At 34.6% G+C, this 24433-nt stretch overlaps 1 protein-coding gene across 3 annotated transcripts in view; it reads right to left on the reverse strand.

The window, feature by feature from the left end:
* Positions 1-6153: 6153 nt before the first annotated feature.
* FSTL5 (follistatin like 5) overlaps positions 6154-24433 on the reverse strand; it is a 733912-nt gene continuing 715632 nt past the window's right edge. For all 3 annotated transcript variants that reach the window (XM_063108449.1, XM_063108448.1, XM_063108446.1), the window contains one exon: positions 6154-6856. In XM_063108449.1, the coding sequence (XP_062964519.1) occupies positions 6154-6856 (703 nt within the window). The remainder of the gene's footprint in view (positions 6857-24433) is intronic.

Genomic DNA, 24433 nt, shown 5'->3' on the forward strand with positions numbered 1-24433 from the left:
GCCTATGAGGATTGGAGTGTTTGCTACCTCTCCCTCAGAGGCAACAGGTTTTACTTTTATTCCTCCTAGAAACGATGGATCCTTGCCTGTTTCCTATGGGTGAGACAGACGACTGTCCCTGCCTTAGATGCTTAACACTTTTACTTCCTTAGGCAAAGAGTTAGGGCAAGGGGACAAGGCCTGTCTCCCCACAGCAGCTGGATACTTGCACACCGGCTACCAATGAAGCTGTTCTCCTGCCTCGCTTCCAATCTTTTTGTGAGCACTTGGAGGTCTGTGAAAAAGATCTTGAAAATCAGTATGAATTCTTCATGAGTCTGAGGCCCCCAGCTTTTCAAAACTAATAAGCTACCCTACACATAGCATTTAAGAATTTTTATTTTTTTCACAATTCAATATACATAAAGATCTCTCTATTTAAGAATTTTTTTAAAACATGAGCTAATATCTTTCCATATTTTTTATGTGGCCATTTCTTTCTCCTGTATCATGCCAAGGGCTAAATAGTTTCTTGTCACTCACTGGAAATCAGTTTACTTAGTAAACTTACAACCCCAGCTCTCTGATAGGGTCAAGTAAATTATGATTTTATGGATTTTCCAACTTTTTCTCTTTACTAGAGTAGGGGTAAATTTCTTTGCAGCTTTCTGCTTTTTAAGAATTGTAAGAATATCCAGATTACTTTTGCAGTACATTGCTTTTGTTTTCATTATTATGCAGAGAATCTGCAAGTTGTGCATATGCCAATTTGATTTCATCCTTAAAGTTCTGTTTGTGAATATTTGTTTAAATGAATATGTTTATTAATTTATTTACATATATATTACTTGTTAAGTGATTAACATTTTTTATTTCTCAGTTTATTGTAATAAATTGAGGATGTTTTCTATACTATTTTTCCTTATTGAATTTGTGTTTATAATTGCTAATAGTTCTAAACAAAGTACAGAAACTGAATTAAAAGCAAAACAAGTTTAAAAGTAGCTGGATAAGCAGCTAATTATATGTATTAGTGATTATAAAAATCAGGAAAGTGATTTTTAATATATGCACATATATGTGCATATTTATAAGAATTTACTTACTAATGCTTAGTGTTACATTATTTAGATTCTATATGTAATTATACATCTTTAATTTACTTGATCTAATAGAGTCTCCACAGTCAAGAATCCCTACTATCCTGGTTCTTCAATTTCTCATTATTTCTCTGTAGTTTATTATACTCATATATTTGGAAGCTGTAGTAGGTGTGAGATACTGTAATCCAGAATAATTCTCCAAATTTATGTAATGATCTTATATTTTAGTACACTTTACATTAATCAGTGCTGTGCTTCTAGATTTAATAGGCATTTTTAAATACTAGTAGAATATTTTTGAATGTTAAAACAATTCTCCAATATTCCCAGATATGTTTTTATTTTCATATATGTCTAAATTAAAACATTCATAAATACACAAAAAAACCCAGTAAGGTGTTGAATTGCTGGAAAATTTAAAACTGCATGGCATATGGCAGATTTGCACAAAAATATGCAAAATAAAATGATGTTATATTCCTATTAGCAATTAACTTTAAAAAGAATATAAAATTAACATGTTATATGTTATTATCCTTAATTTAATTCATGTATTCACTTTTGCTCAATTTGTAATGATTATTACTCTAAAAGACAATTAATGTTTCAAAATGATGTTTATTGATCGAACATGATTAATTATACTTTATTCACAAGATCAAAAGTTGACTATTTTGCCATTCTTTGCCAATAATTCTGAAGAAAGGACAGAAACTAAATTAAGAACAAAACTACTTTAAAAGTAGCTGGGCAAGCAGAGGCAGGGTAGAGCAATTCAATGTTTAACCATTTTTAATAGCTCTATATGTCATGTATCTGCCTTGATTATCATGAGATTTTTCACTTGGACTTTGTAACTTTGAACAAGTTTATGGATCTAAGTGTAAAGGAACAATGCACTTTTTTATGGAAATGCAAAAAGGATTTATACACATGAATAATTTGGGTCAAAATATGTATTTAGAGATAGTCTTTCAAAACATTTTCCAGGCATTAAGCAGGAAATTTTTGGTATTTTATAGTGTACTTCCTCAATTTTAACCAAATTGTACTACATACAAAATTTAATTAGGAACTTGAACATAAGCGCCAAAATATTGAGAATTTTATCACTACTAAAGTCTAGTATAAGAGAACAAGTAGTAAAACTTTTTAACTTCAACTGTAGCTATAAATTACTGTAAAAGAGGTGTGCAGCACCCATTGAATACCACACAGACAGGTTCATTTTGCTGCTGAATATTACTAAAAAGCGAAGTGCTTTTCCATTTAGTAACAGGACTATGTAACTTATTAAATGCAAACAAACAAAAAAATTATGTTCAAATGGCTAACAGTCTTCTAGAAAGATGGGAAAATTTACCATGACTTAAGACAGCATGACTTTTGGAACATATTTCTGCTTATGAAGTTTCTCAGGAGAGGTAAATGATATTAGTCAGAATGTGGTTGGAAGGAAAGCGAAAATAGGCTTTTGATAGGTTCTTCTTTTATTCTCTTTACCCATTCATAAAGGAAAATGCTAAATGGTAGACAATGGGACAAGTGTGTCTACCTTATGAGTTCTTACGGTTGAAACATTCGGCTGTACATTTTCATCTTATTTTATTGGCTTCACGAATAGAAATATTTGTTTTTAAATTTTTCTCACTTTAAAAATTTATATAATATAAGTTGTCAGATGTGATTAAACATATTGTTCCATGCTGTAAAATCTTAACTAGTGAGTGTAAAATCCAATTGAATTAATTTATTTCATACAAGAAAATTCTGTGATGAACTGTCAAGTGGGAGTCTGAAAGGTGACAAGGTTCTAAATTGCATTTTTTCAATACTATACCTTTTCATAGAAATAATTAAACAGCAGGTAGAATGACTCCTGAAAATTGCATTGATTTGCTATACATGATGACACTTCTCTAGAAGTATGTCCATTTCTCTATATTTACATTTCATTTGTCTTTTATCTAAATCCTCATTCTCTCACTCTGACCTGGTTCTTCTTCACAGCTTCCTTATTTCTACCAGTGATATCATATTTGAATCCTATCACTTTTGTCACTTTTATGGTCCATATTTATTAAGTTACCATTTCAGGTAAGGTTCTTCAACAAGTCTTATTTTTCAATACATACTTTCAACTTAATTGTTACATATTAGAAAGTGTAAACTTAAATTTTTGCCATAGCCACCTGATACTATTTCCTCTAATTTCCCTTTTCTTCAGTTAAATTTTCATTCCATTTAAAAAATAAATTTTAAAATGCTGTTTTCACTACTCTTTTTCTTTTTAAAAATTATTGCTGGGTCTCAATTGTCTGGATTAGGTCCAAATTCTTCAAATTGGTTTCAATCTTCACATCCTTCTTTCCAAAATCTGATCACAACCTTTTTTTCTTGCCTTGTTGATATCACCTTGTTTTCATAAATCATTTACTTCTTTCAGTCAATTTTGCTAAATGACCTCCCACATCTTATTCCTATTCTTGATTTCACATCTTTCTTCATTTCATGCCTTTGAATATTATCACTTCACTTTTTTCTTCTGCTGTTAAAAACCTACACTTTGATGTTACACCTTCTTTTTAAAGTAGTTTATTCATTATTTTATCCTAGTTTTTCTTCACTTTCACTTTTCACACATACCCACATTAATTATGAAATTATTATTTGTAACACACTTTAATCAGGATGTGCATAAAACAATGCTAATGTCCTGTGTACTGTTTTTACTCCATTTTTTACTCTGTCTTTGACAGAAGAAATATATACTTTAGAAATAATTGTAACATATATGTTGCATCTGTTTTTTAAGCTCACAAAGGTCAGTATTTTAACTATCACAATGTTTTTAAAAGGTGGCATAATATTTATGTGGTTAGTAGTATAGGATGTGGAAAAAGCATTTTCTTTTGAGTATACTTGTATTCCATTCTGATACCCATTCACTCATTCCTTTAATATACAAGAAGGGATTCTAGTAGACATCATAGAAAGAATATATGCCTCGTATTGAATAATGAATAGATATAGCAAAGTAGATTTGGTATAAAAAGGCAAATAAAATTTTCTTTCATTGATTGATCTAACTTTACTTCCCTTCTACCTCCACCCCATTCCATCATTCAAAATAATGCAGAGCACCAGAATATGTTTGAATCATTGTAGGGAATAATAAAAATAAAAGATATACACATTAAATCATTGACTGAACTCTCAGGGGTTAAAATGTAAGAGGTTTATTCTCCTTTTATCAAGCAATGTCTACAGACAGGGCATCCACATGGTGTAAACTACCAAAGAAAGATGTGTGTGACAGACTTACATAAAATCATTAAGTCATAGACACTTTATATGATTCATGTTCACAAGGGAGAAAATTGCTAAAAAGTAAAGCAGATTCAATAAGAAGAAACATAAGCTGATTTTTGTTGTTTATTAAATCTACTTCCCATAATGTTTCCTTAAGCTAAGAAGAAATCTACTGTATCACACAGTTTATTATGCTATATACACATAAGATATGACGCACTATAAAATTTCAGGTTTCTCAGCAGTTTTACACAATTTAAACTTGAGTAAAATTTGTATTTAAAAAAGTCCTTATTGGATTACCTTCGGTAAATGGAGGTCATTTCAACAACCCATTAGCATTTTTAGCAACAATAAAAACTAAATTAAGTAAAAAAAAATTCTCAGAACATGTAAACTATTACTTTAATCCTGAATAATTATCTGCTTATTTCAATAAACCAACTCTGGTTTTAATCTACTTCTACTAGCCTTCTCTTTTGCCCTTTGGGGGGAAAAAAAAAAACAATGAAGCAGTAAATTTACTTCTCTGCAGTGTCTCAAATAAGAGGATTAGTTAGGTTTCAAACTACAGCACAGTTAGTGAGAAGGTCATTTTAGAATTATGTAGGAGTTGAATAGAAGAAGCCATTTAGAAAAATTATTAGGAATAAAGTTCTTTGATGGATTACATTTAAATAGCAAAAGCAGTGGAGAAGTACATTTTTACTCACCATTGTGGGGCTATCTCCTATTTTTCAACTTCTATTACTTATTCTCCTAAACCACTAATACTCATCAGTTCTGCCATTTTTTCTGCCTTGATGTTACTTTTCCTACATGTGATTTACTCTAAGCAGATGGAAGCAATGCTTCTCTTTAAGAACTGAAAGTTCCTGATGTTGCAACACCGGACTATGTGAAAAGACAGAATCTATTATGCTGATAATAAACTAAACTTTTGTAAGCAGTTGACATACCAGACAGACTTGCATTAAAAATATAGTGTACTCTAGTGATTGAAAGCAAAATGAGTAGATAATACATTGCAAACATTTTTACCATAATTATTTTTTCCCTTACTCCCCATTTTCTATAACATGCTGCAGATTATACAGTAGATGTCAAATAGAGTTTGTCACCGGTATAAAACCTAAGGCCAATTTATGCCTTCAAATGACATTTCACTGAGGGTTAAACAAACGACTGAAGGCAGGATTTGGTGCAAGAGTTGTTGAACATTTTTTAATAACGAGATTATAGCTATGAAGGTTTCAGTACGCAGCTTTTAGCCTTCTTTTTCCTCCTTTGACATCCCCTTCAAGGCACAAAAGATTATCAACAGTGGATGGGACAGAATATTTTAAATTAAGAATTTTAAGTTTCCACACACTTTATTTCTGATTTAAGCATACTAAAAGGACAGAAAAAATAGATAAACTACCCTCAAAATTAAATGATGCTTAAGTCATCTGAAATTCCCTGCAGTTTAGTCATTTTAAGAATTTTAAAAACTATTTTATTGATTTAAAGAATAATTACACATTTGATTCCTGTCATTGATATTATTTCTCATTAATTATTGTGTTAAATATTTCTCATCAACCAGTAATTTCGATTGTGAATGTTTTTGTCAAAAACAATCTGTTTTATTTGGGCCAACCAAATATGTTATCTTTGACTAGGACATAAACTTTGAAAGTTAAGTTGTAAATTTAAACAATGAATTAAGTGCAATGTACTGTAAAACCCTTCATTCGATAATTATATAATGGTGCTCCTAGGCATCTCCAACCCAAACAACTGTATTTCCTTTCTCAACTTCAGTGATCTCACAGTTTAACTTATTGAGTCGTCCGTCTAGTATAAAGAGAGAGTCCTTGGAAGGTGTCATCAGGTATTGACCAAACAAGCCACTGTCCTGAATTTGCCTGTTCTTCTGGTTCCAGGGCCATTCTTCTGCCTTGAGTGGTTCTTTAAGGCTCTTTATCATCTTGACCTTCCCAGAGGAGAGCTCCACGAAGAGCACGTCAGTTTGTGTGCTTGAACTACCATAGATGTTGTATTGGTGGGCTTCAGTAAAGGATGGCTGGAATGCCAGATCAGATATGTGCAGATTTGTGTGAATGTCAAAAGCCTCCTGTATTTCTCCTCTGACAGTAATATACTGAACCCTCACAAGTCCTTTCACATCATTAATGCTGACAAGATAGTGGCCATCTGGTGAGACATACGGAGTGCCTGTCACATCGCTATTGAACCCAATGACTGAGTCAGTTACACCATCCACCATGAGCTGTGGTGGAATTGCTCCAGTGATGTCAGGTTTGCAGCCAATAAAGTAGTATCCTCCCAAGTGTGTATATGCCAACGACTGAGGAATGCACTTATAGTCCTTCAAGTTAATTGTCTTGATATATGACATGGTTTCAAGATCAATTTTTTGTAGTGCAGCTTCATCTTTATGAAGAATAAATCCAAACCTGCAAAGATGAAAACCAAAATTAGACAGGAAACTATACAATGGTTACCATAAGAAAGTGCACTATGGACAGATGGAAAGGTCCATCACAAGCCCAGGCATTAACTGTCAGGCTATGCAGCAATTTGTGTCATAGTCATGTTAATCTTCAGATTGTGCTGCCTTCCTCCTTTCTCTGGGTCATTCTTTCATTACATCCAAATAATTTTAACTAATGCTGTAGAAAGTGAAATAGTTAAAAGCAATACATCTAGTTAATTGGAAGAACAAATTTGGCTTTCAACGTACAGGGGAAAAAGTAAATGTTGTTTTATATGTCTCTAAACCTTCTGATATTAAATTACCTTGGTTAACTGCTACTAAACCCAGCAAGCCTAAAAGGCTTGAATATATATCTATTTCACTCTATTTACTTATTTTATTGATTTTTGACCATTGAATAAATCTGACACTCATTACTATTTAGATAATTATCAACTTTTTCTCATTTTAATTTATATCAAAGGACTAACTTAATAGATGCAAATTTTATTTTATTTTTGGGAGATACAGAATTGTTAGACTTCAATTGCATGTTAGGATTAGCTTGATTAACTAACCTTTATGATTTCAACATTTATTTTTTTATAAATTTTAAATATAAGTTACATTTTTTAACTTTGACATGCTTATATTGTTATTGTTGTTAATTATATAACTGCATTGCATTGGTTACCTTACATTGAACAACGAAAAATTTTGAAGTTTTGTAGAATTTTTACATTAGTCAATTTAAAATTCGGTTTTTTTTTTTTTTTTGCTTCTTTAATTGGTTCAGTGCTTTTGAAAGCATTTAACCTGAATATTGGCTGAAAATTATCAGAAACACCTGTGGCAACTACAAATATGTTTTGAAACTCTGAGCTATGAAACAAGCAACTTTCTAGTAAAAAATAATTAAGTCAAATAAGAGACAATGAGATAAGAAATTATTAAACAAAATTATATACAAGGTGGGTACTGACCAATAGAATTAATAGAAATAGATTTTTTGTGTGTGTTAATAATATTGAGTAAAACACCCCCTAATAGTTCCAAAATCTCATAAAAATAAGAATAAGAGAAATATTGTTCCATTGACTGTGCTCATAAATAAAAATTAATATTACCTTATTGTGAGTATTAAGGTAAAACAAAACAAAACAAAAACTCTAAAGATAACGAATTATGTTCTTGTCACCTGTGTAATTTATTTTCTGAATGCTAATTATCACACATAGTTCTATACATAAAAAAAAAAAAATGACCATTTCAACACGTAATACAAAATACGGTACATTCAGGGTAATATATTCTTAACATTTCAAATATAAGCATTTAGCAAGGTCAAAAACATAAATAAGCTCATATATGTAATATCATAGAGAAAATAGGATAAATGTTCTCAAAAAAATTAGTCCTGTGTTGTAGTTGTAGAAGGCAGGGAGTGCCTAAGCACAGATATTTTACTAAAATGACAAAATTGTAACTGCTTCAATTTTTATTACATACAGTTACGAAACTAAATTATAATTTTAGCTATATATGAACATTTGTAGAGAGACTACTTGTCGTTAGAGAGTACAAATTCTTCTTTATGAAAGAATAACTGTTAGGTATAGCTACTCCTTTAAAAGCTTTCTTAAATATTTATTGAGTAACTCCTAAGAAGGCGCTGAGAATATATTGGAGATCAATTTAACTCTCCCTACTTTTAATGAACCTAGAAATTTTTAGTGACAAAAAATTGAAAAACTGTTCTTAATGCCTAATTATAGCATTTTGTTGTACTATTACCTAATTTAGGAACTATCACTTTTTCCATGTACTTGAAATGGCACAGAGTAATACATTTGTAAATAATATTTTAGTGTATCTCTGAATGACATCCACCATTTCTGGCTTATTTCCTGGCTCTTTTTCTTTTCTGTGTCCTTAATATATTTGTTTGTGTCTTTTCAGTAAACACATCTCATACCATACCTATGCAGGAGAAAATTTTGTTTCTGATTACGATGGTATGAAGAAACATTCATATTGTTAACATCAATCACTTCCAAATATTTGCATTAAAATATTAATGCCTGGTGCAGAAACATACCATAGATTTTTAGTTCTACCTGCATACCAAAGTATTAAAAAAAAAAAAAAACCCTTCAAACTGTCAACTTAGTCCCATATTTTTAGTGTCTCAGCATCAAAAATATCATAAAATAATAAGCATCAGTATCTACTCTCAGGCTTGCCTTAACAAGTAATTAACTCTATATATGCTAAAAAAAAAAAAAGCTGTTTTTTCATTAATGACCAATCATCAAGGATATATAGGTGTGTAGGTGTATTGATATTTTATTATGTAATTATAAATTATAATGGAAGATATCTTTTTTGTTACAAATTGTACATGAGCTCAGTGGAAAGGCATTCATAGGCTCATTTAATAAAAGCAGTAAGCCAATCAAGTTTTGGCATTTTAGCTCTCCTCTTAACCTTGAATCATCTATCCCTTTGGGCAATGATTTTTGAATGCTAATGAGAATGAACAAGACAAGCTCTTTCTTCTCCTGAACTGTTTTAACTCTGATACTAAAGAATGTACTCAAGTTTTCTATTTTACAATCCAACCTTTTTTGAAGGTAATTAAAAACTTTTAAACATGGTCTGGTTAAAAATGCAGAACCTCTATGTGGGGTGGTGAAATAACATCTATTACAGCATCCGTATTGTATGCTTCTTTAGGACTAGAGATCTAGCTACATGAGCAGATGCATGAGAATGCCTTCAATTTTTCACCACTGATTTATTGGTTAGGAAGTGGTGTCTCTAATTCAAAATTTCCCACTAGTAAAGATTGATATTCAGAAGTCTCCCACTGTTCATTAGTCTCTGATTAATATTTACGAGGCTCTCAAATTTCATGCCTGCTTAGTATAATAAATCCTGCACAGTACTAAGCCTAACATAGCTGGTCTAATATTTGACAGAATGTGTATAAGAAGATGCAGACTGAGAAATGAGAGTTAAAACTTAACTCCCCAAATCACTTCTTTTACTAGGAAATCAATGCCACTAGAAAAGCGTGGTCTCTCAGGATGGCATTGTGTAGGTTGTCAGATTTGGTGAGAAGAGTTATAGTGACTTCTTTCTTTCCCAAATTATATTATTTTTCTAAATGATTAATAAATGTAGTTCATTATAAAGTTTATCAAAATGTTCTAGTTTAATTACTGCTTTTATTAATGCTATTTTAATTAATGCTTTAAGGTGAGGTCCTGAAATGATTCTTACACAGAGACTTCTTTTGGATGAAGTAAGAGCTTTCATTTCAGGCTGACTTGATCAGTTTTGTGATCCAGTTTTTCAGTAAAATAGACCTTATGTAAATATGACCTATGTAAAGCCCTTAATGTCCACAAGTTTTTAATTTTCTCATCAGCAGGAAGAGGGTAAAAGTACTACCTTGCTTTGAGGATGAAAATAAATGTATGTATATTACCAAGCACGCATTAGATTCTCAATAAGTAGAAATGATCAGTCCTTTACACCTTACGTAGCATCATTTTTCCATTTTGAATCACATCAAATATTTCCCATGGAACAACATATTATAGCCCATGGATAAGAAAAACCAAAAACAAACATCAATTTTTCTGTGCAGCTAGTATTCCCACAATGTTAAAAATAAACATAGTGTTACCTAAGTGTGGCTGTATTTCTTCATTCATGAACACTAGAGAGATCATGTTGACAATAGAAATTCATGTTTTAATTCTTGCTCTCACTCATGCCGACAGGTTCTGTGCCCAGTTCACACCTTACCCAATTGCCAACTCTCTCACATTGTTAAGAATAGAGACAGTCTAGCTCATTCCACCTTCTTTAGAGGTGCTGCTTCAGTACTTGTGGAGGACATGGAGCAGTTGGCCATTATATACTGGGTGAACCTGAGCTCTGCATAGGTGATGGAATTTGAGATAGATAACTGGCTTACTCAAGAATTTTTGCAAAACGTCAAGGAGAATTTTGTGGCTGACTTTAACCTGAATATCTAAGGATATGGAGAGTTGCAGTCAGTACTCATGGCATGGCCATTCAAGAGCCTTGCAAAGAAAGCTATTTGGCAGAGAGAGGGAGAGAACAAATATTTAGAAAGAAGCACGATTGAAGCACCACATAAATAAAGAGTGAATGCTCAAAGATCTCCACGTCCCATGAGTCTAGGCTGTATTTCTTGCAATTGAATAATTACTGGTTTCACCACGTCCTTCACTCAGACGATGCCTGAATGGGTCTGGTCACACATATGGCACTGAATAAATCTAATGATTGCAATAAACGCCCCATATAAATTTGCCATGGTCAGTGCCAAAAGCAATGTTCTCATATGATCCCATACACCCTAAAGCATGCAGTGAAAGAACTCTGTAAGATTTGCAGAATAACAATTATTTTATCTCCTGAGTCTTATTGTGGCATTGCCTGTCCACGGAGTACCCAGAGCTTCTCTTATAAACAGGCATCCTTACTGCTGACTTCTAATATTTAACCACTGTGGATCAATCCCCATCCAAGAAGGGATCAGATGCTTCCTTTCCATTCCTACAGAATCTTCTTCCTCAAACCGCTTAATCTACACCTCCCCAGATTTTAAGACAAGTCTTGCTCTACTTATCAATGGATGCAAATGGAAAGCATTGAGTGGAGGCTGGCTGTATATGAACACTGGGTTAGTCAGACACTGTATCCTCTTATAAAAACCAATATTGGTTTTCAAGATGGCGGCGGCTGCGGTGGCTGGCGTGGAGTAGCTGAGTTGGAAAAGGTGGCCACTGGGCCTCAGGCAGCCAGGAAACTTGTGGACCTTCCTCTTGCCATCTCTTAAGGGAGGACCGCTGCTGCTGGCCGGTCGTGGGGGGTGACCGCCACTTTGCCCCCGGCAGGAGAGGCTGCCTCACTTACAGGCAACAGCTTTGAAGTGTGGAGCAGGAAAAGAACTGATTCTTAGCTGCAAAAGCGAGTCTCGAAACAGGGAACACGGCGCCAGGGCTGCTGTGGATGCAGCCAGGATCCCGGAGGCCGGGGCCACGCTGAAGGCGGCCAGCTGCCCTATTCAGGATTCGAGGTTTCAGGCCGGCATTAAAGAAGATACATGGGAGCGCCCGAGCCGTGCCGCGACTGAACAGCCCGAGGCGGCAGCGGCTGAGAACTGGGAAGGCAACAAACCAGAGACAGAGTGAGCGCCCGACCTGGCACAGCACTGTGAGTGACCCCTGGCACAGCTCTGTTCGGGGGGTGGATGCCCACCCGGCTCCCGCCTGCACCACCAGGCCACTCACCACCCCGGTGCTGCCTCCATTTTCCCAGGTGCGGGCAGCCCCGCCCGGCTCGGCCATCACTGAGCCTTCACACTTGCTTGGCCTGGCACGGGGCTTTCCGGAGCCTGCGGACCGGCCTCCCCTCCCACTCCCTCTGTGGTTCTCTGGCGGGGCTGGTGGCGGGGGGCGTCCCCGGCCAGTGTCGGGAGGGCAAGGAAGTACGGGCGGGCCGACTGTCACTCCACCACACCCTGGACTCCGGCCCCAGGTAAACTCCCTGTTACTGGGAGGCAGATACCATCTCTGCGGCCACCAGTTTGGAAAAAAGCCTAATGAATTTCTGGTTGGGAATAGTGTGGTAGGAGAGTTCCCAGGTCCGCTTGAACCTGCCGGAGACCAGGCTGCAGGTGGGCGCTAGACTCGGATTATACTGGGGGGATACAAAGGTGAACAAGACCAGAGAAAGATCTACATAGTGCTACAAAGGCACCCAGAGAGACTGGTCGTCTGTGCCTAGCAGAAACCTGGTAGACTTCCTGGGCGAGGCGGTGCCGAGCAGGGTCTTGAAGGCCCAGCTGATAGACGAGGGGTGCAGAAGACACGCCCCAGCCCAGCACAGTGCGCACAGAGTGGGGAGATGTGCGGCCAGGGAGGCGGAGACTCAACAGAAACCACACACCCGGTGGGGTCGCCACTGCACGATCTAACAGCCTGGGCCAGAGCACACAGAACAGGGAGAAGTCCTGCACAGGAAGTGAAAGCTCAACAGAGATCACACACCCTGTAGTACGTGATCCACCAGCCCAGCAGAGTCCAAGCTGACCAGAAAGGTGGCTCCCCGGAGAAGCCCAAGACCCGAGGCAACCACACACACAAGGCACTAGAGGCCAACTGAGCAGTCACGGAGGGAGCCATACGATATTGGCAACCACAGCAACATCCTAGTTAGTCATTAGTCTCAAACTGGTGGACTGTGAAACCCCCTGCCACAATGAATAAACACCAAAAAACAGATACCAGAAATACAAAAAGGTCAAGAAAGTACACCACCAAAAGTTAATAAATCTCAAACTCTAGATCCTATAGAACAAGAAGCCCTTGAAATAACTGATAAGGAATTTCGAGTGATAATTCTAAGGAAACTGAATGAGATACAAGAAAACTCAGCTAGACATCATGATGAAATGAGGAAAAGTATACAGGATCTGAAAGAGGAAATGTACAAGGAAATCAATGTCCTGAAAAATAATGTAGCAGAACTTGCTGAACTGAAGAAGTTATTCAACGAAATAAAAAACACAATGGAGAGTTTAACCAGCAGGCTTGTCGAAGTTGAAGAGAGAACCTCTGAACTTGAAGATGGGCTGTTTGAAATAACACAAGCAGACAAAAAGAAAGAAAAAAGAATCAAGGACATGGAAGAAAATCTGAGAGAGATATCAGACAACCTTAAGCGATCAAATATCCGAGTCATGGGTATTCCAGAGGGGAGGAAAATGGAGATTCCATTGAAAACATATTCAACAAAATAGTGGCAGAAAACTTCCCAGGTATAGGAAAAATCAAAGATCTTCAGATCCAGGAAGCTCAATGATCTCCAAATGTATTCAACCCCAAAAGACCTTCTCTAAGACATGTCATAGTCAAATTGGCAAAACTCAGAGACAAAGAGAGAATCTTAAAAGCTGCAAGAGAGAAGTGTCAAATCACCTATAAGGGAGCCCCAATCAGGTTAACATCAGACTTTTCATCACAAACCCTAAAAGCTAGAAAGGAATGGGATGATATTTTCAAAATACTAAAAGACAAAGATTGCCAGCCAAGAATACTCTACCCTGCAAGGCTATCCTTCCGAAATGAGGGGAAAATAGTATATTTCTCAGATAAACAAAAACTACGGGAGTTCACTACCACAAGACCACCCTTACAAGAAATCCTCAAGGGAGTACTGGGTTTGGTTCCTGAAAAATAACTACCACTGCCATAAAAACCCAAGAAAAATCTAAACCCACTAGTATAATAAAAATGGCATTCATGAAGAGAAAACAAGCTAACAAAAACACTATCTACAACCTAAGGAACCAACAAACACAGAAACCAAACAGTAAATCAGAAAGCAAGGAACAAAAGACACCTAAGACAACCAAACAACCAATAAAATGCTAGGAATAAATCAACACCTTTCAATAACAACTCTTAATGTAAAAGGCTTAAAACCCCAATCAAAAGATACAGACTGGCTTACTGTATCAAAAAGCAGGACCCAACTATATGCTGCCTACAAGAGACCCACCTCACCCATAAAGATTCACACAGACTAAGAGTGAAAGGATGGAAAAAGATTTACCATGCAAACAGAAAAGAAAAGCGAGCTGGAGTAGCTATTCTTATATCTGACGAAATAGACTTTAAACTAAAAACCATAAAAAGAGACAATGAGGGAAACTACTTAATGATAAAAGGTCTGATCCATCAAGAAGACATAACAATCATAAATATGTATGCACCCAATGTTGGAGCAGCCAGATTTATAAAACAAACTCTATTAGACCTAAAGAAGGAAATAGACACTAATACCATAATAGCAGGGGACCTGAACACCCCACTGTCAATATTAGACAGATCATCTAGGCAAAGAATCAGTAGAGAAACACAAGATCTAAACAAGACTCTAGACCAATTGGAATTGGCAGATATCTACAGAACATTCCACCCAACAACCTCAGAATATTCATTTTTCTCATCAGCACATGGATCATTCTCCAGGATAGATCACATATTAGGTCACAAATCAAGTCTCAATAAATTCAAAAAAATTGCAATTATCCCATGTATCTTCTCAGACCACAATGGATTAAAATTAGAAATTAAAAACAAATGAAACTCTGGAAACTATACAAACACATGGAAATTAAACAGCATTCTACTTAATGACATATGGGTTCAAGAAGAAATCAAGCAAGAAATCAAAAAATTTATTGAGACTAATGAAAACAATGATACATCATACCAAAACCTGTGGGATACTGCAAAAGCAGTATTGAGGGGAAAATTTATTGCATTAAACGCTCACTTCAGAAGAATGGAAAGATGGCAAGTGAACAACCTAACACTTCACCTTAAAGAACTAGAAAAACAAGAACAATCCAAACCTAAAGTTAGCAGACGGAAAGAAATCATTAAGATCAGAGCAGAACTGAATGAAATTGAAAACCAAAAAACAATTCAAAAGATCAATGAATCAAAAGTTGGTTTTTTGAAAAGATAAATAAAATTGACAAACCATTAGCATGGCTAACAAAAAAAGAAGAGAGAAGACTCAAATAACAAAAATTAGAAATGAAAAAGGCGATATTACAACTGATTCATCTGAAATACAAGGAATCATTCGAGACTACTATAAACAACTATACGCCAACAAATTTGAAAATCTGGAGGAAATGGATAAATTTCTGGACACACACAATCTCCCAAAACTGAACCGTGAAGACGTAGAAAATTTGAACAGACTAATAACAATAAAGGAGATTGAAGCTGTTATCAGAAGGCTCCCAACAAAGAAAAGCCCAGGACCAGATAGATTCACAGCAGAATTTTACTAAACATTCAAAGAGGAATTGACACCGATTCTTTACAAACTATTCCAAAAGATTGAAATGGACGCAAATCTCCCAAACTCATTCTATGAAGCAAACATCACCCTGATACCAAAACCAGGTAAAGATATAACCAAAAAAGAAAACTACAGGCCGATATCCTTGATGAATATAGATGCAAAAATCCTCACTAAAATACTAGCAAACAGAATACAGCAACACATATGTAAAATTATTCATCACGATCAAGTGGGATTCATCCCACGGATGCAAGGTTGGTTCAACATACGCAAATCAATAAATGTGATACACTATATTAATAAACTCAAACACAAGGACCATATGATCATCTCTATAGATGCTGAAAAAGCAATTGATAAAGTTCAGCACTCATTCATGACAAAGACCCTCTATAAGTTAGGTATAAAGGGAAAGTATCTCAACATAATTAAAGCCATATATGCCAAACCTACAGGCAATATCATCCTGAATGGGGAAAAGCTGAAAGCTTTTCCTTTAAGAACAGGAACTAGACAAGGATGCCACTCTCACCACTCCTATTCAACATAGTGTTGGAAGTACTAGCCAGAGCAATCAGAGAAGAGAAGGAAATAAAGGGCATCCAGATTAGAAAAGATGAAGTCAAACTGTTCCTGTTTGCAGATGACATGATCCTATATATCGAACAGCCTAAAACCTCTACAAAAAAACTGTTGGAATTGATAAATGATTTCAGCACAGTAGCAGGATACAAAATCAACACACAAAAATCAGTAGCATTTCTTTTCTCCAATAGTGAACATGCAGAAGGAGAAATCAAGAAAGCCTGCCCATTTACAATAGCCACCAAAAAAATAAAATACTTAGGAATTGAGTTAACCAAGGAGGTGAAAAATCTCTATAATGAGAACTACAAACCACTGCTGAGAGAAATTAGAGAGGATACAAGAAGATGGAAAGATATCCCATGCTCTTGGATTGGAAGAATCAACATAGTGAAAATGTCCATACTACCCAAAGTGATATACAAATTCAATGCAATCCCCATCAAAATTCCAAAGACATTTTTCTCCGAAATGGAAAAAACTATCCAGACATTTATATGGAACAATAAAAGACCACGCATAGCCAAAGCAATGCTGAGCAAAAAAAATAAAGCTGGAGGCATAACACTACCTGACTTTAAGCTATACTACAAAGCTATAATAACCAAAACAGTATGGTACTGGCATAAAAACAGACACACTGACCAATGGAATAGAATAGAGAATCCAGAAATCAACCCACACACTTACTGCCATCTGATCTTTGACAAAGGCACCAAGCCTATTCACTGGGGAAGGGACTGCCTCTTCAGCAAATGGTGCTGGGATAACTGGATATCCATATGCAGGAGAATGAAACTAGATCCATACCTCTCACCGTATACTAAAATCAACTCAAAATGGATTAAGGATTTAAATATACACCCTGAAACAATAAAACTTCTTAAAGAAAACATAGGAGAAACACTTCAGGAAATAGGACTGGGCACAGACTTCATGAATACGACCCCAAAAGCACAGGCAACCAAAGGAAAAATAAACAAATGGGATTATATCAAACTAAAAAGCTTCTGCACAGCAAAAGAAACAATTAAAAGAGTTAAAAGACAACCAACAGCGTGGGAGAAAATATTTGCAAAATATATATCTGACAAAGGATTAATATCCAGAATATATAAGGAACTCAAACAACTTTACAAGAAGAAAACAAGCAACCCAATTAAAAAATGGGCAAAAGAACTAAATAGGCATTTCTCTAAGGAAGATATAAAAATGGCCAACAGACATATGCAAAAATGCTCAACATCACTCAGCATCCGGGAAATGCAAATCAAAACCACATTGAGAAACCATGTAACCCCAGTTAGGATGGCTAAAATCCAAAAGACTATGAACGATAAATGCTGGCGAGGCTGCGGAGAAAACGGAACTCTCATACATTGTTGGTGGGACTGCAAAATGGTGCAGCCTCTATGGAAAATGCTATGGAGGTTCCTCAAACAATTGCAGATAGATCTACCATACGACCCAGCTATCCCGCTGTTGGGAATATACCCAGAGGAATGGAAATCATCAAGTCAAAGGTATACCTGTTTCCCAATGTTTATCGCAGCACTCTTTACAATAGCCAAGAGTTGGAACCAGCCCAAATGCCCATCATCAGATGAGTGGATACGGAAAATGTGGTACATCTACACAATGGAATACTACTCAGCTATAAAAACGAATGAAATACTGCCATTTGCAACAACATGGATGGACCTCGAGAGAATTATATTAAGTGAAACAAGTCAGGCACATAAAGAGAAATACCATATGTTCTCACTTGTTGGTGGGAGCTAAAAATTAATATATAAATTCACACACACACACACACACACACACACACACACACACACAAACCGGTGGGGGGGGGGAAGAAGATATAACAACCACAATTTTTTGAAGTTGATATGACAAGCAAACAGAAAGGACATTTTTGGAGGGAAGGGGGGGAGGGAGAAGGGAGGGAGGTTTTGGTGATGGGGAGCGATAATCAGCCACAATGTATATCGACAAAATAAAATTAAAAAAAAATAAATAAATAAAAATTAAAAAAAAAAAAACAATATTACTGCAATCCACATCTAAAACAATCCCCAAAGCTTTTCTGATGTCTCAATTATCTATTCTTTGAAATAAAATTCCAGAACAAAAGAATGTGAGCAAAATTTACGAAAATCTACAACTAAAATATGTAATCAAGTGGTTAGTATTTCATATATGAGAATGGGCAGGATTATTAATATCTTGTATTTTTAATAATATCATACATACTATGTTTTTCCACTTGAAAGCTAAGAAGTGCTAAACAGATAAGATAATGAAATTATAACTCCTCCCACACAAAATTAATATGTAAGCTCCCACACACAATATGCTGCTGCAGAGAAATCTTCCATTGTGTTACAGCTGACAGAGTTTGTCCATGAATGGAAATCATAAATCTGACATGAGCCATCATTCACTAGTTTGTGAATTCCTTCATATTTAGTTGTTTTCTGTTACCCCAAGCTGATCCTTGTAAGAAAAGACTGAATTCTGTTCCTACTCAAGTACCATAGGTTTTACTTTTTAATCTGAAAGTAATGTAAATAGCTCAGTAAAACACACCTGTTCATAATGGGTGGTCACGTTCATATTTGGGAGAGGGGATGCACAGAGAAGTAGAATTGCCACAGTTAGTACAGATTTATAACTGGAGCAAGACAGTTTCTGAATAGCCTTAATGTTTAGATATGTTTGAGAAATGACAGCACTTTAAAGTTTTCTGTTTTCAAAACATAGTTTGAAAAAGGCTAAAATAAACCACAAGATACTCTTCTACCTGACTTTTATGAGTACATTATAGAAATTCTACATTTACAATTTTAGCTATATTACTTCTTTCTCAACTTTCACTTTTAGTGAATGTGTTTCTGAATAATAAATTCCTTATTTTCTTTCTAGTATCCTATTGTTCTGATGTGTAAGGAGTCTGATCAGTTTAGGGGAAAAAAATCGTAACTTAATTATAGTATATTTAGAGTGCCTCATTGCTAGACACAATTAATATTGTAGTCTAAAGCTCCACCACTTTTAGTGAGTACCTAGGACATAGGAAAAAATAAGATTTATAACCAATTCTGTGCACACCGTATATGCTACAGACCATATATCAAATATTAAAGTTCTCCACCTCTTTTTGAAGAGCTTAGAAGCTTAGGACACAAAACTGACAACCATGCCTTAAGATGGCATTTTAAAAGATTGATTGTTCTTTTTACTTGAGATTGAAAAAAATAACATGGAAATCTGAAAAGAGCAGCTTTCCTCATCTTACCCATTTTTCTGATTAGGGTGTGTTTTATACAGGAGGTGATAAATGGCTCAGAGGAGACATAGCAGAAATAAGGCAAAGCCTAGAAGAATGAGAAGTAGTTTGTGAGTATAGAGATGGAAATAGAAAAGGAAGGTAACAAAAGCAAGAGCAAATTAAAATATACTCATCAATCAAAAAGTATTATCAAAGTGTCCACTTTCTACCTGCAAGACAGAAATAATGAGTGAGAAAAAAAAAAGTTTTTTGAGGAACCAGGTTTGGCATGAGTTGAGTTCTAGATACCATGTGACCAAATTCAGTAATTATTCACAGTTGATTATGTGTCGTGCACTGTGTAAAACTTTATGAAGGAAATGGAGAGGGGATGAATGATGTCTGTCCTCAAGGTAAATTACAGTGAAGCAGAGGGGTGCTTGCAACACGCCCTGGCTTCCAAAAAGCGTTTCAGAAACCTCTTCAAAGACGGGAGAAGGGAGGAATGTGGTGACATCCGTGCCTCAGCTACTAAATTACGATTTTGTTATGCTAGGCTTTCATTTGAAGAGAGAGTTTATATTTGTCTGGACCTCAGAAAGAAGAGGGCAAATTCTAACTAGAATTAATCAAGATGGACACAATGATTGTGAAGTGTAAGTTGACCACAAGGAATAATGCAGTGATGTGAGGAGCTGTCCCCACTGCTAGCCCTGGAAGATGTGGGGATGTGTGTTTTGTCAGGAGCAGGGAACTTTAATCCAAGGAAACAGCGGGGCTCTTACGGATTAGCAGGCAAGGAGCTTATGGTAAGGGGTACTGCTCTGGCCTCACTTCTCCAGTCAAGCTTCTAATTTTCCAGATGAACCAGAAGCCATCACAGCCACCCTTCTGGGGAAGTGGAGGGTTTACCCAGGGATGGAGATGCTAAAGAGCAGGCACAGATTTCCTCAGCTAAAGAATCTGAAAAACTCAAATCTAATGAACATATAGAGCTACATGGAGTGAGTATTGTGATGTCCACATTTAGCATCTAATTGGGACCATTCGACAATTGATAAAGAAATGTTGTGTAATTCCACAAGTTGGGGAAAAAGAAATTTTTTAATATTTTAACTGGAAATGAGTGCTCTTTTAGGTAGAATTTTCTTACTTCTGGAAAAGTTTTAGAAAATGCCTCCTAACTAATCATTAATTGCTGGGAAATACACATATTTTTAATAACCATGTAGTAAAGATTACACACATGATTAATACTAATTGTTGTATTACTATTTTCCCACTACCTTTTACATTTTCTTCAGACACACTAAAACTGCATGAGTAATTACTGCTTAACAGACTGAGGATTTGTAATATATGTTTAGAAATTTGTCTCGATGGGGTATTTTTAAAAAGTTTAGTATTTTGTGTGTCTGTGTGTTTTGGGCTAGTGAGGGAAAGGAAGTCAAAGTTGTGGTTTGCTTCTGAATTCTAAAATTATCTCTAAGTAGTCATTTGGAGATATTTTATCATTTGCCTCTCACGTTTAATTGAGCTATTCAATTAATGGTTAGAATTATCTGACTATTATTGAGTTAAGGATAAACAGACTGTTTATTGATATTAAATTTTAAGGCAGGAACAAAACATGAATCCCGAGAGGATTCAAAAAGGTAACAGCATGATTTTAGAAGCAGATATTCTGAAAGCTTGAAAGTGAACAAATTCTTCATGTTAAGGCATATTATCAAAATTGTATTTTAAAACTAAAGAGAAAGTACTAGGTAATACAACAATAAAAGACGTAGACTTTAGAGTATTAGAAATTGCAAAGGGGGGGTAAAGTTCTCCATATTTAAAGATGATATTATTAAATATAGGTAACAGTGGAAGATCAACCACAAATCTTCTAATAAAATAAAATAATTAAGGATGCTAAAGGACACAAAAATAATATTGAAAAATTAATATTTTTAATACATACTAACAAAAAGGGCTGATTAACATTTGCAGCTAAAAAGTAAAATATCTACAAATGCAATGAAGAAAAATAAGTTTGTCTTGTTATAACAATTAAAATGACTCAAATAAAAAGAAATGTATTTATCACATTACTTTTAAAAATGTTAAAACTCAATTAGTTAATCTATACATTTATTATATCTCTTCAAAATACCAACATTTTATTATTAGACAGGCTAATTCTAAAATGTAAGATAAAAATAGTAATACTGTTTTAACTTGATAAACTGACTGTAAAGTTTATGGAAACACCATACAAAGACACAGATAGATTTTGAGAGAAAAAAAAAATTGTGGGAAATAAGTTCTCCTGGGTATTTGTACCTATTTTATAGGTTTAATAAATAAAACAGTGAAGAAACTATATATGAAGAGAGAAAAAGACCAGTGAAGTAAATGGAACATTCAGATATACACTAAATGAATATGGGCTACAAGTGGTATTTCAAAGAAATGAGAAGCAATAGAATATTCAATAAAGTAGGAACTAACAGAGAGCCACCTCAAGAAATAAACAAATGGTTGTTTGAATTAATATCTTATATGCTAGAGTGTTATGCTAATGGTCTTGAATGAGTCCTATCTCTCAGTACCAATGTTTTTGGGTAATCCCCTCCCACATAGACCCTAGGCTTAGCCATGTAAATTGTTTACGCCAGTGAGACATAAGAAAACATGAGTGAATTACTAAAAGTAAAAAAAAAAAAAAAAATTACCAAAGAAACAAATAGCTATTTCGCACATGAAAGGGGAATATTAATGGCCTATAAATATCAAAATATTTGCAGTCTTATAAATAATTAGGTGAATGTAAATTAAAACCAAAATGTATTTATTTTTACCAATTTATCAGCAACAATAATAAAGGTATTAAGAGCCAAGATTAATATGGATATGAATAAATATGTTCTTTATATACTATTGGTAGAAGCATAATCGTTTTAGATTTTGGGGAGAATAATTTGGCATTATCTCATAAAAGTTATACTGTGATTCTGCTGTAATAAAGCAAGAATGTTTTTCGGTATCTCCCACTAATGAATGCTTATAAGTGACCACAAAGTAGCATGCACAAAGATATTCACTGAAGTACTGGTTGTAATAAAAATATTCAGAAATATCTAAATGTCAAACAATAGAGAAATTCTCATACTACAAACCATCCACCAAATGAAATCACATGCAGTAGTTACAAAAGTAATAAAATAAATAAATAAATAAATAAATGATAATGGTATATTAGTGCTGCTGATAACAGCATGATTCTAGAAGCAGATATTCTGAAAGCCTGAAAGTGAACAAATTCTTCAAGTTAAGGCCCATTATCGAAATTATATTTTAAAACTAAAGAGAAAGTACTAGGCAATACAACAATAAAAGATGTAGACTTTAGTGTATTAGAAATTGCAAAGGGGAGGTAAATTTCTCCATATCTAAAGATGATATTATCGAATATAGGTAACACTGGAAGATCAACTACAAATGTCAGAGATATCTCTGACTTTTTTAAAAAAAATGAGTACATACCCGATTAAGAATACTATATATATTTAATGCACTTATATGTAATTGCTTCAATTAATGATTTCAACTATAACTCAAAAATTTGTTCTTCTCTTCCAAGAGAAAAGTTCTATGGTCTCTTACAAAAAGAGAATTTTAATTATTAGCATGTATACTTCTAGATGGTTTGGATATTACATATGTGCATCAAAATATATACAGAAAATATTCAGCCTCATTATTTTTCAACTAAATAAATTTAGATCAGTGACGCACCATTTTAATTGCAGAAATTAAGCATGTACAATGTTATGAAGTGTTCAATGGAATTGCCACCATTTTATATCATTAATGGCAGTGTAACCTGAATGTAGAAAATAATTGGTAGTTGGCATAAAGGATCTTTCATATATTCCTGCCCTTGGTGATAGTAATTCAATTCCTGGTTAACCATCTTGAGGAAATAATAATAAATATGGATAAAGCTTTATGTATAAATACATTCATAACATTGTTACACATAGTAGCAAAAATTTACAAGGAATTCAAAAGCCCAGGCATAGGTGAATATTTACGGAAATGATGATATAGCCACCTAATGCAATAGAATGAATACACATGTTAAAAAGATGTTTATAAAACCATAATCTAAAATTAATGCTCATTCAGTAAAGTCATATAAAAATAGCACAGTATTTTATGAATTGTATGATTAAACCATTTAAAATTAAATAAGCAAAGCCCATGAATAAACTAGGGAGATAAATGCTCAAAGGTTAACTATGGTCATGTTGGAAGACTGGATTAAGCTTTTTTTGCTATGTTTTATTTTGTTGTTTTGTTTATGTTTTCAGCCATTGTTCAAGTGACTTTAGTAATAAGAAAAAAATATTCAGCTAGATAGATATATAGATAATCAGTACAAAGAAATCTAAAAATATGTAGGATATCTAAATAAAATTTCTGAAAGTTCTCAAAATAATTGTTGATTATTTTAATTTTGAATATGCATCTATATGGGTCCAAATATATGCCCAGACTATACTTGATGCTTCAGTAAAAAGATTCACTCATGTTGTTCAAGTGTGCCCCAAAGGACAGACAAAATGAATGGACTCACTGGGGTTAAAAGAGGCATTCAAATTGTTTAACAAAACCAAATGGCCACAGCAAGGGAAAGGACAGACAAATATTTCTCAGCCTAAGTATGTATCTTACCAACTGTTATGAAGTTCGCTTTTCTCTAACTAAACAAAGGCAACT

Source organism: Cynocephalus volans, chromosome 9 (genome assembly GCF_027409185.1).
Source record: "Cynocephalus volans isolate mCynVol1 chromosome 9, mCynVol1.pri, whole genome shotgun sequence".
In the NCBI taxonomy this organism is placed as follows: Eukaryota; Metazoa; Chordata; class Mammalia; order Dermoptera; family Cynocephalidae; genus Cynocephalus; species Cynocephalus volans.